This window comes from Astatotilapia calliptera, chromosome 17, assembly GCF_964374335.1.
Source record: "Astatotilapia calliptera chromosome 17, fAstCal68.1, whole genome shotgun sequence".
In the NCBI taxonomy this organism is placed as follows: domain Eukaryota; kingdom Metazoa; phylum Chordata; class Actinopteri; order Cichliformes; family Cichlidae; genus Astatotilapia; species Astatotilapia calliptera.
The window spans coordinates 40344202-40361371 of record NC_137438.1 but is presented as its reverse complement, the minus strand read 5'-3'; the positions used below and the strand labels follow the sequence as shown (position 1 = coordinate 40361371).

At 41.8% G+C, this 17170-nt stretch overlaps 1 protein-coding gene across 1 annotated transcript in view; it reads right to left on the bottom strand.

The window, feature by feature from the left end:
• Window positions 1–475: 475 nt before the first annotated feature.
• tmem178bb (transmembrane protein 178Bb) overlaps window positions 476–17170 on the bottom strand; it is a 69000-nt gene continuing 52305 nt past the window's right edge. Inside the window, exons 4-5 of the mRNA XM_026146841.2 lie at window positions 3536–3673; window positions 476–1488 (exon numbers count right to left, since the gene is read on the bottom strand). Coding sequence (XP_026002626.1) covers window positions 1238–1488; window positions 3536–3673 — 389 coding nt within the window. The 3' untranslated portion in view covers window positions 476–1237. The remainder of the gene's footprint in view (window positions 1489–3535; window positions 3674–17170) is intronic.

Here is a 17170-nt window from a genome sequence, read left to right as displayed (position 1 = left end):
AGATGAGACCTTTCAAACCTTATGCTTAGATACTGTTTCGAGAAGGCCCTGCAGATAACCTGCTGATCCCCGGGGACAAGAAGTGTTCTCATTAGATGTAATTACTTAAACGTTCCCTAGATGTTCAGCAGAGCTAAACGTGCTGTTCCCTTTTAAAGCGACTTCTTTATCTGCCGGGTCAACTGGGGCTCTCCAGAAAAGACGGGGCAGATGTCAGTTTGGTTAAACGGGATACTGCCGCTTCCTGTTTCATCTCACTGCTGATCAAAGCTTCTGTTTCCCTACATACTCAGGCTGAGGCGCTGCTTTGTCAAGTTGATCACTCTTTTGTAAAGACTTGAAAATAACTCGTCTCAACATGTCTGCACGTAAACACACACACACACACACACACACACACACACACACACACACACACACACACACACACACACACACATTTAGCCTTATGACTAGAATGAAAAAATTAAACACATTTGCATTGAGCGAGTCAACAGTTCATTCACAACATGAAGGTTCAGTAAAAAGCAAAACAGTTTCAGTAAAAGAGGAATGCATGTATGAAACGTTAGATTAGGATCATTCGCTGGAATGTGCTGCACCGACACAAAGATGGAAATAGTCCAATGCCTGGTTGTCATTTCTCTTGAATATTCTGTACAATAATGTACATCAGTGGAAGTCCTGGATCTTCTCTTCTGGATCTTGCCTGTTACTAGTAACTGGAAGGACCCCAGAAGTTGGAGAATTCATGTGATCCCACTCCCGCTAGTCACATGGTTTCATGTTTGATCCACTGGCTTGTGAAATATTCCACAAAAAGCTTTAAAAGATCATAAGAAGGTTCCACCAGATCTTTACTTGATCTTCTGAACAATCTGTTAATCCATTAGCGTCTCCACAATCACAGTAGACCAGTAAAGCACTCACTCGTTACAATTTAGTCTTTCGTGGTCTCCATATCATTTCTTTCACGTCTTTCCTGGTCACGATCCATTTCTGCATCTACTCCACAAAATAAAAATAAACACAACTTTTAATTTTTGATATTTCTTCAGTTCTTCAGGTTTTTTTCTTGTATTTTCAAGATATCAAGACACCCATTTTAAACAAACACACACACAAAATCTGTAACCAGGATAGAGTGGATATGAGCTGACACATGGAAACATGGAATAGCTTGTTTGTTTTGTCTGTCTGTCTGTGGGTTCAGCTGGCCTGGCGCACGCAGCCAGCTTTAGCACACGGTGCCGTTCTCCTGTCGAGATTTGGGACAGGTAGACCTCGGTATTGGTTGAACAGAGGGCGCGAGAGTGCAGAAGAAGCCAGAGATAAGTGTGAGGCCGAGGCCTCCCCAGGCGCAGAACATGGACCAGCCGTAGCCGTGGCCGATATCATCGGGCAAGCTGTACAGGTACCGCGGGTAACGGGAAAGCTCGAAGTTGATGCCAGCGACGCAGGTACAGAGGGAGATGATACAGAAGGTTCCTGCAAAAACAACAAGATGTTGAAAGATGTGATATCCGTGGTGAGCACCGGCAGCAGGAACTGAACAGGTCACATCATGCAAAATTTAAAATACAGTTGCAGCTGCTTTAATACTTTTAATGCCGATTATCTTTGAATAGATCCCAAACACACTGTAACTTTTTCCCTGCGTTGTGTTCACTGGAAATGCTTCACCTAATGCATTAAGTGTTATTATTATGAAGTATCCATGAAGTATTTGTGAGAATTCACAGTGAAAATGTCACAGTGGGCTGTGGTAGAACAGCAAATACAATTATGATTTTGACTGCGCAGACTGAGAGACAGCTTCTTCCATCAGGCCATCAGACTGCTGAACACGTCATAGACACCTCAGCTTCACTACTGGAACTTCAACATTATGCACTCCACACTGTATATAAATGCCACTTGTTTTGCACATATTCAACTCTGTATATTTTATATATTTTATTATTATTATTATTATTTTATTTTTTTACTATTTAATTTGTAAAAATGTGTATACACACACACACACACACACACACACACACACACACGTAGGAAAATATTTAGTATACACATCCAGAAATGCATATACTATTATATATTGTACATATATTTATTAGTTTCAGGTTGGCCATTCTTGTATTTTGCTCGTTTGTGTTGTTGTGTTTGCACATCTCTGTTGCTTGTGGGGCTCGCACACAAGAATTTCACTCGCATGTGCTGTGCCAGTGTGCCTGCACATGTGATGTGACAATAAAAAGTGATTTGATTTGATTTGATTTGATTTGACTTCCCACAATAAAATGAGCATGACTGAGCAAAGTTTCAAATCCAAAGCTAAAGCACATCACACACTCCCTAAATGAGTGCCTGCATGTTAGTCACAGCCTAGTGCAGCCCTGGATGATGCAAACACAACAATGACGATTTGGGATAAGGCCACGGATCATTAAACTGTTGAAGCACTTGGTTATGAACATTTTCCATCCTTCACTTTTCATCGCTTCAGTTTTTCAAATAGTTCTTCTATGTCATGTTTTCTTTCTGAAATTCTCTCTCACACAGTTGAATGAAAAGATCAGAAACTGAGTAAAATGACAGATTCAGCAGGCGAACGAACAGTTATTTCCCCATCTTCACAGATCCTCCGTCAGACACATGTACAAGACCATATACTGTGCACATTGCTGTTGATCAATGAGCCGACCTCCCAGCCCACTGTTCCTTCAGCGGTGCTGGTTTCAGTCATTGTGCAAATGTCCTGTTTATAAGGTTGAAACCTGCAGTCAGCTGATGATGATGAAACGTTTCTCCCACTGAAAATGTCCAGATGAGCAGAATCAGCCTTTTGGAATCTGGTCGAAGGCTTTGCTTTCTCTTTGTGTCTCCCTGTCCTCTCTCTGTGCTTGTGTGTCTGTGTCGATGTTGATGAATCAGTTACCTTTTCCCAATGATTTCGTCAAGAGGCACTACTTAGATGGTGGCTGAGGTTCAGTCTTTGCTGGATCATTGAGCGACGCTGTTAATAAAACTCCGGTTCTTTAGTCTGGTGTGTTTTCCTTGCAACTAATGTCACCGTTCTTCCTCTTGTGTACAGACCTTCCCTGGATTGTCCCGTCCTCTGAGTGCTTGGAGAGACTGTTGTGCATGATTATAAGAACCCACCAGAGGTGTTTAAGAGCAACAGGGCCAAGTTAGTGTCAGCAGCAAGTCAGTGGAGAAGACTGCAGTTCTAAAATGCATCAAACCCACTGGAGAGCAAAGTGGGAGTGAGGGAAAAACACCAGGGTTTGTAGCCATGGTTCATTTTGTGTAAGAAAATATAGACTTTGAATCATTTGAATGATGATAAAAATATTTCAACAAACATAAAGGCAGAGAAAACTGCATAGGTCCTTGAGTCAGAGGTCCAGGTGCCTTTGCTGCTGCCGTCAGGCATGTGTGTGTGTGTGTGTGTGTGTGTGTGTGTGTGTGTGTGTGTGTGTGTGTGTGTGTGTGTGTGTGTGTGTGTGTGTGTGTGTGTGTGTGTGAGACTCACCTCCCATTAGGAAGAGGAGGCCGGCCACATATTGCATGAGGCCTCGGTCCCAGCAGCAGCCCAGCAAACCAATGACCCAGCCGAACAGGATGATGGCCACAGCCATGCCCATGAAACCAGCTGTCATTCGCCGCAAGTCTGAGGAAAGACATTAAGTGAGAAATTGAGTGTTATGGTCATCATCAGAATAAATGCTGCAGCTTATTTATTCTGTTTGAGTGACGAGAAATCAGAATATATTAGTCATGACAGAAACAACACGTGAATAGTTCATGACCTTGTTTTATTGTTGTTGCAAATAAACACTTTGTTTTTTTAAAGTATTATTTTAAATAGACATGCGCTTCATTTAACTTACACACTAGCAACATCTTCGGGAAAAGTTAGAAAAGAGGCAACAAAATACTGTGAAGATTATTGAAACATGTCAGTAACATTTCAAAGACCACACCCTGCATATATTCCAAAAGCATGGATCTGTTGTAAAGAGTGAAATCCAGTTCGTTCTGGACCTGAGAGGAAAGCTACACGTGTTCGGGATGTTATCATCAGAGAATCTGCCTCGGGCACAGCAACGTCAGCTGTACAGCCGAGGAGCTCGACTCAGGCAGTTTTCATCAGGAGGTAAAGGGCTTGTACTGCTTTCTTTATCCAGCTCAAAGTTACTCGCCAAGTGACGAGGACCCACGTGGTCACACGGCGAGTGGGGTGGGCGGACGGGGTGGAGTCAAACAGATATATCACTCTTAAAAGCATGGAGAGAAGCTCTGCTGCAAATGACCAGCTACAAACCAAAACAGAGAGACAGGATGACACAGAGTACCCTCTGGAGGTAGCAACAGGGCAACCTGATCTGGAACTAGATTCAATTCTATTCTATTCTATTTCTACAGCGCCAAATCACAACAACAGTCGCCTCAATGTGCTTTATACTGTAAGGTAGGCCCTACAATAATACAGAGAAAAACCCAACAATCATATGACCCCTATGTGCAGCACTTTGGTGACAGCGGGAAGGAAAAACTCCCTTTTAACAGGAAGAAACCTCCGGCAGAACCAGGCTCAGGGAGGGGCGGGGCCATCTGCTGTGATTGGTTGGGGTGAGAGAAGGAGGACAGGATAAAGACATGCTGTGGAAGAGAGACAGAGGTTAATAACAGGTATGTAATTAAGATAACTGAGGCCGCAGAACAAAACAAGGACTATCAGCTGCAGCTGAAGATGGAGGAGTAACAGCATCCTCTCATCCAGCATTTCTAAGCTCTTTTGCCAGCTTCAATGGGTAGCAAAACCTGTGTCCCATGACCAGGGTGATGAGGCCTGCACATCAGTGTCAACTACGATCAAAGGATAAAGGGAGTAAAATGAGCATCTTTGCTAAATGAATTCATATTTTAAATTACTGATGGTTGAAACCAGAGAAAGAAACCTGCTGGAAAAAAGGGACATGATCCAGTTTGGTGCCTGGATGTCATTTCTCTCTTCTGCCAAGCAGGACGGCATTTTTGTCTTCCAATGTACAACACGAGTCTGTGTGTGAAAGGCCATGAAACTAAGCAGATTGCACAGAGGCGCTGACAGACAATGGCTGCGCAGCATTATTACGGCAGAACTGTCTTATTGGCTGCTGTGTGTCCCTTTGATAGGCCACACTTCTGGCACTGCTGATAAAACCAGACTTGTCTGACTCAGCAGTTTTTGACACAAGATTTTCTTAATCTTTTCAGGTCCATTGCCAAGTTGCTAAGTGAGCGACTCTCCAGACTGGAGCCAGAAAGCCATTTGAATGAGTCAAAGGCAGGAGAGGAAGTGAGGGGGAGGCAGAGAGCACTTAAAGGTAGAGCTCAAAGACAGTTTGATAGTAAAGCTCTAGATGTTGAGCGTGGAAGACAGCGTTACTCATTTGGAAGTCGTGTGTGGTCATCAGAGCTTGTTTAAGAAGTTAACATACACACAGATTCCTAATTTTAGTAGATTAAGTCATCCTGTTACACATGAAAACTAAAACAAAGACCTCAGTTCACTGTAATGGTGCATTGAGCAAAACTAAAGATATTATTTACAGCTTCAAACCATTTAGAAATTCTGCTTATGAAAAGGTGGCACTGAATACTCTGGTGCTTGGGTGAAGATCACAGCAATCAGGCTTAATCGCCTGGTGTACATCGCTACACACCAGAGGTGCTAATGATGAGTCTTTCTTTTTGAATGGACCTTTGTCAAAGTGATGGTTGACCATGTCTAAGAAGTCCAGCTGGACACAGAAGGCAATAAAAATGCTGGTTGTCTGGACATGATATGGACACCAAAGCAAAGTGCTTCAACATGCTGCTTCTGTGTGGGCTGAACTGTTAGGTCAGTTTCATGCCTGGAAAATAAAACACAAGTTGAACACAGGCGTGTGTTTCTATGCCCTTTAAAACACATTTGAACGTTTCACAGGCAGCCAAGTGTTTTCATATCCAGTGCTTCTGTCACTCTGTGAACGTGGTAAAAAAAATGGATGCATTTTAATGCACTTTACATGATCCTGTTTCTGGGAACAACCAAAATATTGATTTGTTAATGAAATTAGCGCTCTACCTAGACAGAGTGGAGTTTTTAAAGATTCAACTCTGTATTCATAACGTGTCACTCAAGAGTTCGACAACATTTGGTCATGGCTAAGGTTTATAGAGATGCATAAGGCCATAACAGAAGGCTCTGGGTGAGGTGTTTTAGGCACCTCGCCATCCACACTGAACCTGCTGTATCTCTTTCACTACTTGCATCCACGACCTCGTTCAACAGTTGATGTGAAAGATGACGGTAGCAAAGTTCCCTCTAATGTTTCATGTGTCTGAACACACAAACTCCCTGAGCGGACACTTGGACCACTGTGAGCAACAGCAGACGTGTGCACTGTGGTCACGCCAGCATCCAATCCATGCAAGTTACATGGTTTATTAAAATAATCAAATTACAGCATTTATGTTAGACTACTTTTAATTAACTGCTTTAGCCCACTTACAATGAGAATGTAAAAAAATCTTGTTCATGACCTGTAGCATGTTAACACTGTTGGAAGGAAAAATAACTTTGACAACAATTTTGAAAACACAACTTTCTTTTTTTTAATAAAAATAAAAATATAAAAATAAAGCTCTGACTGTATTATGAGTCTGTGGTCTGGGAGAGAGTCTGTAACTCTGTCTGCAAATACAGTAAATAATGACCAATGTTGGGCAATTAATTATATAGTTACTTCTTCAAAAAAGTAACTGAGTTTTGCAAACAGTTTTTTGCAGCTGTTTACCTAAAAATGCAGCCAAGGCGTTTTTTAAACAAACATTTCAAACTATTTACAGAACAATCAGCTGTTCTGCATCAAATCTGATGCCACACAAATTATTTGTGTCACAAAAAATAATTTGTGTCCACTATGAGATGAAGGAGAACAACAGCCTGATACCTGCAGGCCTGACAGCAGCAGATGTGTCACTGCTGTAACACCTGTAACACTCAGCAGGCGCCTCATTGTTCTGACACACAACAACACTACTGACTACACTACACACTGACTACACACTAACTACACACTGACTACACACTAACTACACACTGACTACACACTGACTACACAATAAATACACACTAACTACACACTGACTACACACTAACTACACACTGACTACACACTAACTACACACTGACTACACACTGACTACACAATAAATACACACTAACTACACACTAACTACACACTAACTACACACTGACTACACACTGACTACACACTAACTACACACTAACTACACACTGACTACACACTAACTACACACTGACTACACACTCACTACACACTGACTACACACTAACTACACAATAAATACACACTAACTACACACTGACTACACACTCACTACACACTGACTACACACTGACTACACAATAAATACACACTAACTACACACTGACTACACACTAACTACACACTAACTACACACTGACTACACACTGACTACACACTAACTACACACTAACTACACACTGACTACACACTAACTACACACTGACTACACACTCACTACACACTGACTACACACTCACTACACACTGACTACACACTGACTACACAATAACTACACACTAACTACACACTGACTACACACTAACTACACACTGACTACACACTCACTACACACTGACTACACACTCACTACACACTGACTACACACTGACTACACAATAAATACACACTAACTACACACTGACTACACACTAACTACACACTAACTACACACTGACTACACACTGACTACACACTAACTACACACTAACTACACACTAACTACACAATAACTACACACTAACTACACACTGACTACACACTAACTACACACTGACTACACACTAACTACACACTAACTACACACTGACTACACACTGACTACACACTAACTACACACTCACTACACACTGACTACACACTAACTACACACTGACTACACACTCACTACACACTGACTACACACTCACTACACACTGACTACACACTAACTACACAATAACTACACACTAACTACACACTAACTACACACTGACTACACACTGACTACACACTGACTACACACTAACTACACACTAACTACACAATAACTACACACTAACTACACACTAACTACACACTGACTACACACTGACTACACACTGACTACACACTCACTACACACTGACTACACACTAACTACACACTAACTACACACTGACTACACACTGACTACACACTCACTACACACTAACTACACACTAACTACACACTAACTACACACTCACTACACACTGACTACACACTAACTACACACTGACTACACACTAACTACACACTAACTACACACTCACTACACACTGACTACACTACACACTAACTACACACTGACTACACACTCACTACACACTGACTACACACTCACTACACACTGACTACACACTAACTACACACTAACTACACACTCACTACACACTGACTACACTACACACTAACTACACACTGACTACACACTCACTACACACTAACTACACACTAACTACACAATAACTACACACTGACTACACTACACACTAACTACACAATAACTACACACTGACTACACTACACACTAACTACACACTAACTACACACTCACTACACACTGACTACACACTAACTACACACTGACTACACACTAACTACACACTAACTACACACTCACTACACACTGACTACACTACACACTAACTACACACTGACTACACACTCACTACACACTAACTACACACTAACTACACAATAACTACACACTGACTACACACTGACTACACACTCACTACACACTGACTACACACTGACTACACACTAACTACACACTAACTACACACTGACTACACACTAACTACACACTGACTACACACTGACTACACACTAACTACACACTGACTACACACTGACTACACACTAACTACACACTGACTACACACTGACTACACACTGACTACACACTGACTACACACTAACTACACACTGACTACACACTGACTACACACTGACTACACACTCACTACACACTGACTACACACTGACTACACACTCACTACACACTGACTACACACTGACTACACACTAACTACACACTGACTACACACTGACTACACACTAACTACACACTGACTACACACTGACTACACACTAACTACACACTGACTACACACTGACTACACACTGACTACACACTAACTACACACTGACTACACACTGACTACACACTCACTACACACTGACTACACACTGACTACACAATAAATACACACTAACTACACACTAACTACACACTAACTACACACTGACTACACACTGACTACACACTAACTACACACTAACTACACACTAACTACACAATAACTACACACTAACTACACACTGACTACACACTAACTACACACTGACTACACACTAACTACACACTAACTACACACTGACTACACACTGACTACACACTAACTACACACTGACTACACACTGACTACACACTAACTACACACTGACTACACACTCACTACACACTGACTACACACTGACTACACACTAACTACACACTGACTACACACTGACTACACACTGACTACACACTCACTACACACTGACTACACACTGACTACACACTAACTACACACTAACTACACACTGACTACACACTAACTACACACTGACTACACACTGACTACACACTAACTACACACTGACTACACACTGACTACACACTAACTACACACTGACTACACACTGACTACACACTGACTACACACTAACTACACACTAACTACACACTGACTACACACTGACTACACACTCACTACACACTAACTACACACTAACTACACACTGACTACACACTGACTACACACTCACTACACACTAACTACACACTGACTACACACTAACTACACACTGACTACACACTAACTACACACTCACTACACACTGACTACACACTAACTACACACTCACTACACACTGACTATACACTAACTACACACTAACTACACACTGACTACACACTAACTACACACTAACTACACACTGACTACACACTAACTACACACTGACTACACACTGACTACACACTAACTACACACTAACTACACACTGACTACACACTGACTACACACTCACTACACACTAACTACACACTAACTACACACTGACTACACACTGACTACACACTCACTACACACTAACTACACACTGACTACACACTAACTACACACTGACTACACACTAACTACACACTCACTACACACTGACTACACACTAACTACACACTCACTACACACTAACTACACACTAACTACACACTGACTACACACTGACTACACACTGACTACACACTAACTACACACTAACTACACAAGATTTACGCTAAACGCCGCAAACATCTCACATCTCAAACACGCTGTCACTCCTAAAACTTCCCCCTTCCTAAACATGGTACATTTTGCCACCAATAGGAAAGGCTGGGGGGTTTTTTTGGGGGGGGGGGGGGGGGGGGGGGTTGGCTCACAGGCTTTCGAGCGTTTTCCTTATAAAACGCCGTTTTTACCGTTTCTTCCCGCAGTAAATATAAACAACGACAGTATTCAGGAAGAAAAACAAACATTGCAGATATTTTATCATAACTCTGGTTTTACGTGGCCGATCAACACGATTTACAAACTGCTATAAAGTCCACACTTTGTCCGTCAGTTGTTCCGTCTGTCCTGCTCACATCTCCAATGGTTGTACACGTTGTCATTAACGTGGCTTCACTCCACATCAGCCGCTTTGCTAAAACACCGGCACATAAGGACGCTGTCAGTCAACCACGTTGATTAGCTGCATACGAATGTGAATCGCATCATTGGCTGGACTATGGGATAACGTAATCCCTTACGGGAGCAGCCAGTCACTGACTAACACTGCAGAACAGAATTGTTAAAGTTTTCATTTTAATTTCAATTCAGGTAGATTTTTTGTGCGCAGAGACGCCAGCAGTGTGAAATTGCACACGCGCGCAGCTTAGAGGGAACATTGCACGGTAGGGATGTGGATCAAAAGGTCAATCGACAGCTCAGTTATCACTTCACTCAATCAGACCTCGGCTGTACTAAGAGCATCTGGCTGGATGATCTCAGCGCTCTTATATATGTTGAGGAGTTTGCTTGAGTAACTGGGCGCCGTACCAATTAAAACTTTGAGAGTAAGTAAAAGAATCTTAACTTCAATACGATAATGATAATAATAAAACTGGAGTGATGTATTCATACCTTCTAACACCTGTTAAAAGATGTGCAGCAGCATTTTGGACTAAGTGCAAGTGATGGAGAGACGAGTGCTGGAGACCCAAACAGAAAGCATTGCAGTCTAGAAGGGATGAAGGCATGAACACGTTTTTCTAGGTCTTTAGGAGGAAGATAAGGCTTTGCTTTGGCCATTTGGAAGCTGGAGGCCACCACCCGATGAAGTCAACAGAACTGCATCGTCAGCGAAAGGGATTAATTACGCTTCTACTTCTACCTCTAACAACTGTAATTCTACCGAGTCTATCACCATCTGTCTCCAGGTGCCTGAGGCATTCTTGGAGCAGCTCAGGGACCCATTTTCCTGATGTTCCGTGTTTCATCCTAATTTATGGCCGTGGCACTCGCTGGTCCTCCTCCCCTTTCTGTTGACTTTAGAGTCAGACCTGTTACAGATCGTCAACTTTTCTTTATTATCAGGTGTGTTTCCAGAATCACTAAAAACTGCTGTAATCAAACCTATACTGAAAAAGGACAATCTTGACAAGACACAAATGAACAACTACAGGCCGATCTCAAATCTCCCGTTTTTAAGTAAGATCATTGAAAAAGCAGTTTCTCAACAGCTCAGTTACTTCTTAAAACAGAATAATTGCTACGATGCCTTCCAGTCAGGTTTTAGACAGAACCACAGCACTGAAACCGCTCTGACCAAAGTGTTTAATGACATATGTCTGAATACAGACAGTGGAAAAATGTCAGTCCTAGTTTTACTGGATCTCAGTGCAGCATTTGATACAGCTGACCACAACATATTACTCAAATGACTGGAGAACTGGACAGGTCTTTCAGGAACTGCACTAAACTGGTTCAAAACATACTTAGAAAACAGGAAATACTTTAGTAACTTCACATCTGAGCAGACAAGTATCACATGTGGAGTTCCCCAAGGTTCCATCTTGGGACCCCCTCTGTTTAACATCTACATGCTCCCACTGGCACAGATTATAAACAACAACAAAATAAACTATCACAGCTATGCAGATGACACACAAATATATATCACAATGTCACCAGGAGACCGAGGCCCTGTACAGGCTCTTGGTAAATGCATTGAGGAAATCAATGACTGGTTGTGCCACAATTTTCTCCAGCTAAACAAAAACAAAACTGAGGTAATAGTCTTTGGCGCCAAAGAAAAACGATTACAGGTCACCAGAGAACTTCAATCTATACATCTAAAAACCACAAACCAGACGAGAAATTTGGGTGTAGTGATGGATGCAGACCTAAACTTAGAAAAACACATTAAGACAATAACAAAGTCAGCTTACTATCACCTCAAGAATATATCAAGGATAAAAGATCTGATGTCTCAACAGGACCTGGAAAAACTAGTCCATGCATTCATCTTTAGTAGGCTTGATTACTGTAACAGCATCTTTACAGGTCTACCTAAAAAATCAGTCAGACAACTACAGCTCATTCAGAACTCTGCTGCTCGAGTCCTCACTAAGACCAAAAAAGTGGACCACATCAGTCCAGCTCTGAGGTCCTTACACTGGCTGCCTGTCCGTCAGAGGATAGACTTTAAAGTGCATTTCGTTGCCCTGTACCTGTGCATGTGCAATGACAATAAAGTTGAATTCTATTCTATTCTATTCTAAAGTTCTGATGCTGGTCTATAAAGCTCTGAATGGTTTAGGACCAAAATACATCAATGACCTCCTGACCCAGTATGAACCTTCCAGATCCCTCAGGTCATCTGGATCCGGTCTTTTATCAGTTCCCAGAGTCAGAACCAGACACGGAGAAGCTGCATTCAGCTTTTATGCTCCTTATATCTGGAACAAACTCCCAGAAAGCCTCAGATCAGCTGAAACACTCAGTTTATTTAAATCCAGGTTGAAGACTCACCTGTTCTCAGCTGCATTTGAATAAAGCACCAAATCCACACTTTAAGCTTAAATTTCAAAACTTACATTTAACTACTGATTTTATCTACTGTTCTGATTTTATCTGTTTTGATTTTATATCCTGTTGTTTGTTTGTTTGTTTGTTAATTAGTTAGTTCGTTTATTTGCTTGTTTTATTCAATTTTAAATCATGCTTTTTATTTGTTCTTGTTTCTAATGTCTCTGTAAAGCACTTTGAATCACCTTGTTGTTGAATTGTGCTATACAAATAAACTTGCCTTGCCTTGCCTTGTTGCTCACAGAGCCTTAGGTGCTGGACTTCAGACAGAGGCCTCCTCCGTGCACTGTGAGGAGTTTTTGCGTCGTGACTTGACGTGTCTCGACATCAGTGGCATCTGTCTCGTCTGGAGGCCAGTTTATTATTCCAGCTGAGTATCTGATGACCAGTAGGGCGTACGCATCGATGCCTTGGATATTATTCCTTACATTTAGCTGGTTTTTCAGCACCTGTCTCTGGTGGTATTTGGCCGTGGACAACCTTTATCACGGTTCCTGTTGGTCTGTGGGCTGTTCAGGTCCTTGCAGGTGTCCTGTGTGTCTGCTATTCTGCTCTGCTCTGGTAGCGCTGGGCAGACCTCCAGTCCAAACGACATCCTAATCAGAGTTATTATAGTTTTGTATTTTCTAATTAGTTTTTATTTTCATTTCATTTTGACTTTGTGTTTTTAATTTAGTTTCACTGAGTTTCCACAGTGGATTGTCTTGTTTCAGTTGAGATTTTATTGTATGAAAATGTTTTTGTTTTTTTAGTCTTTTCCAGAATGGATAGAAATTCCATCTGTTTTTCCTCCTGTGCAGGGAAACCATTGAAATTGAATGTGAAGTTCTGACAAATGTAATAAACCTGTTTATTTGCTTTTTTCAGCATCTAGCAGTTAGTCTTTGGCAGTGCAGGCTGCATCTGAGCAGTACTGTTTCTGTTCGCCACAGAGGGAGATGACCTTGGTTTTCCAGACTGCAGAGCTATCCTGCTGCCCATGTGCACTGGGGAGATAAGCGACAGTGCTGAGAAGCCAACTTGACAAACCTGATGCCACACAGCTTTAAAGCTCAACACAGTTTTTCCATTACACTGAGGTCCTGGCTCAGTGATGCTTGTATTCAAGATGTGCAAACCCACACACAAACGCATCCTATCTGTCACATTTTAAAGCAACTTTAAATGCAGCTGCATGGTAGTAAACAATGGAGCTCAAAACAACAAATTCTGGAGCTGTTTGATCTGTGTGCACATTTTACATTGTCTGTTCATTCAGTTTAACCCCTGATGGAAGATGCAGGTGTGGAAATAAGCGTTCAGGGCATGCATAAGGTTTAATGTAGCTCACAACAGGAAGCACTTCCACCTCCACTGTGAAAGGAAAACAACAGACATTTTCTGTCCGGTATGTTTGTATCCCGTGAGAGACGTTTAGCGTGCAAAATGGGTATGAAACCAGTAAACTAGTTTCATACTGCTTTGGTAATATGTAATTCACCTTACTGAGAAAAGCCATGCAAAGTGATTGCATTAACGAGCAGTATATCATATCTGATACATGCAGTTTTTGTTAATTTTGAGACTTTTACAGAATCAGTGTGATATTTTTCCCCCTGATGAACCAAAACAATTTGCACAATACAATTTGTTGCTTAACCTTAAGTCATATGTACTCTTGATTTAGTCTTGAAAGGAGGCAAATGGATGTTTTCTGAAGATGTTTCACTTCCCAGTTTCAGATCATGTCTATATTGGGTCCGTCGGCCAGTGACTTATTCTGGACATCCATACGACGACCAAACTAGGTCCACAATTGGACATCCAATCATCACCCAACTTGGATGTCAACATGACGCTCGACATTTGAACTTTGGGTCATTTTTTTTGGACGTCGTGACTCATCTGGACGTCTATTACAGGTGCAGGAAATTTACACGATTAATATATATAATAATTTTTTACAAATACCAACATTGTTGATGAATGTCAACAATGTTGGTATCAGCAGGAGACATGTTTGTGTGGGTTCCCCCCACCGTCCAAAGACATGCAGTTAGTGAGGTTTGGTGAAGTGCTGATTCTAAATTGGCCGTATGTGTGAATGTGAGTGTGAATGGTTGTCTGTGTGTGAGCCCTGCGACAGACTGACGACCTGTCCAGGGTGGACCCCGCCTCTTGGCTCCACCCCCCCATGAACCTGAAAAGGATAAGAGAATGTATGGATGGATATTATATGTTAGTCTGCTGATTTATTGAGTACATGTGTTTAAAAAATAATAATTTTACATTTTCCTGTTTTTTTGGTTTATTCATTTCAATTAATCAAGTTATTTATTTGTAACCAGGTTAAAACTGCCAGTTATTAAAATGTGTTGAAATATGAAAACCTTTGAAATCCATGTTTAAATGGTTAAAGTATTTTTCCCTTTTAGAAGGAGTGCAGTGAGTTTAATGAGTTTAAAAGAGCAGTTGGATTATATATTGTTCATTTTTACAAGTTTCCTGTTTTGCTCCTGATTGTAGGAGGAAATGAACGTGGCTGTGATCGTCGATGGACTGAGAGAAGTTGTGAAGCAGTTTGCTCGACAGTCTTTGTCAATGCGCACGTTTTGCCACCGGCCTGTGAGAAGCATCCCCCGGCGAGCTGCTCACGTTTGTTTTAGCTCATGTCAGGGACCAGAGTCTGGAGACTCCGTGTTTATGTTTTGTGATTATTAATATTCATTCATTTAGTTAGTTTTGTGGTTATTTCCAGTGTTTAGATGTTCTCTGTGCCTCCCTCGTGTTCCTTGTGTTGTGTCTCATGTTCATGCTTCCTGTTTTACTCTGGAGAGTCTGGCATCCTGTGCTTCAGTGTAACCGGTTTTTCTTCCTCCCGGCCTTGTCTCGTCTGATTAGTGTCAGCTGTGTCTCCCTCCTGTGTGCAATTTCCTCGTTTCCCTCTGTGTTTATATATCGTGTGTGTTCACCCCGTTCCTCTTTGGATTGTCTGTGTACCTCTGTATCTCCCTGCTGATCTTATTTAGCGCTTCTCTCTCACAGATTACTCAAAGTGCTCTAGACAACATGCCACTTTCACCCAATCGCACACTTTCTCTAAACTGAGTGCTTCCTAACTACAGTCACACACATTCATACTCAGACATGCAAACTGCTCCACCTCCTGAGCTTCAGCCACCCAGTGGCAAACATGAGTAAACCTGTGACAGCAGAGCTGACAGAAGCAATATTAAAAAGTCTGGCATTGAAAAGACGTCCACAACTTTCACTGGGCAACTTCAAAACCTTCATTTTGGTTTTGAGCCATTCACAGCTGGACTTGCTGATGCGTTTTGGATTCTGTGTGTTTGAGCTTCAGGAGATGAACTCATCGCCACACGTGGTTCCATCAATGATCTAACACCACCACCGTGTTTGGCTGTTGCTAAATGTTCTTCATATGAAACGCTGTGCTAATCTGATTTCACATGTATACCACTAATAAAACTGTAACAGGGTTTAATGTATTTGATGAGCTTCCTCCAGCGTGCTGTTCACCACATGCTTTACTGTGTATAGAGAGCAACGATGCTGCGCTTTAGGTGGCTAACTTGGAGGTAATTACAGTATACTAAGAACATCGTGCGACACTGTGAAATCTTCTGTGGCAGCTGGTAATAGTAAGCTAAGCTCTGTCTCTCTCTCCTCTTCTTCCTCACTTAAGTCACCATAAATGACTCGAGGATTTCTGGGCTGGTGGATACAGAAGCTCTGTGATGTGACTAACCGGATTAACGAATAGGAAGCAGTAAGAAAATGCAGCACGGACTCATCATCTTTCTGCTGCTATGGCAACACATTAAATGTAAGGAAAGTACAGCAATGCACTGACACGACACACATCAAAGT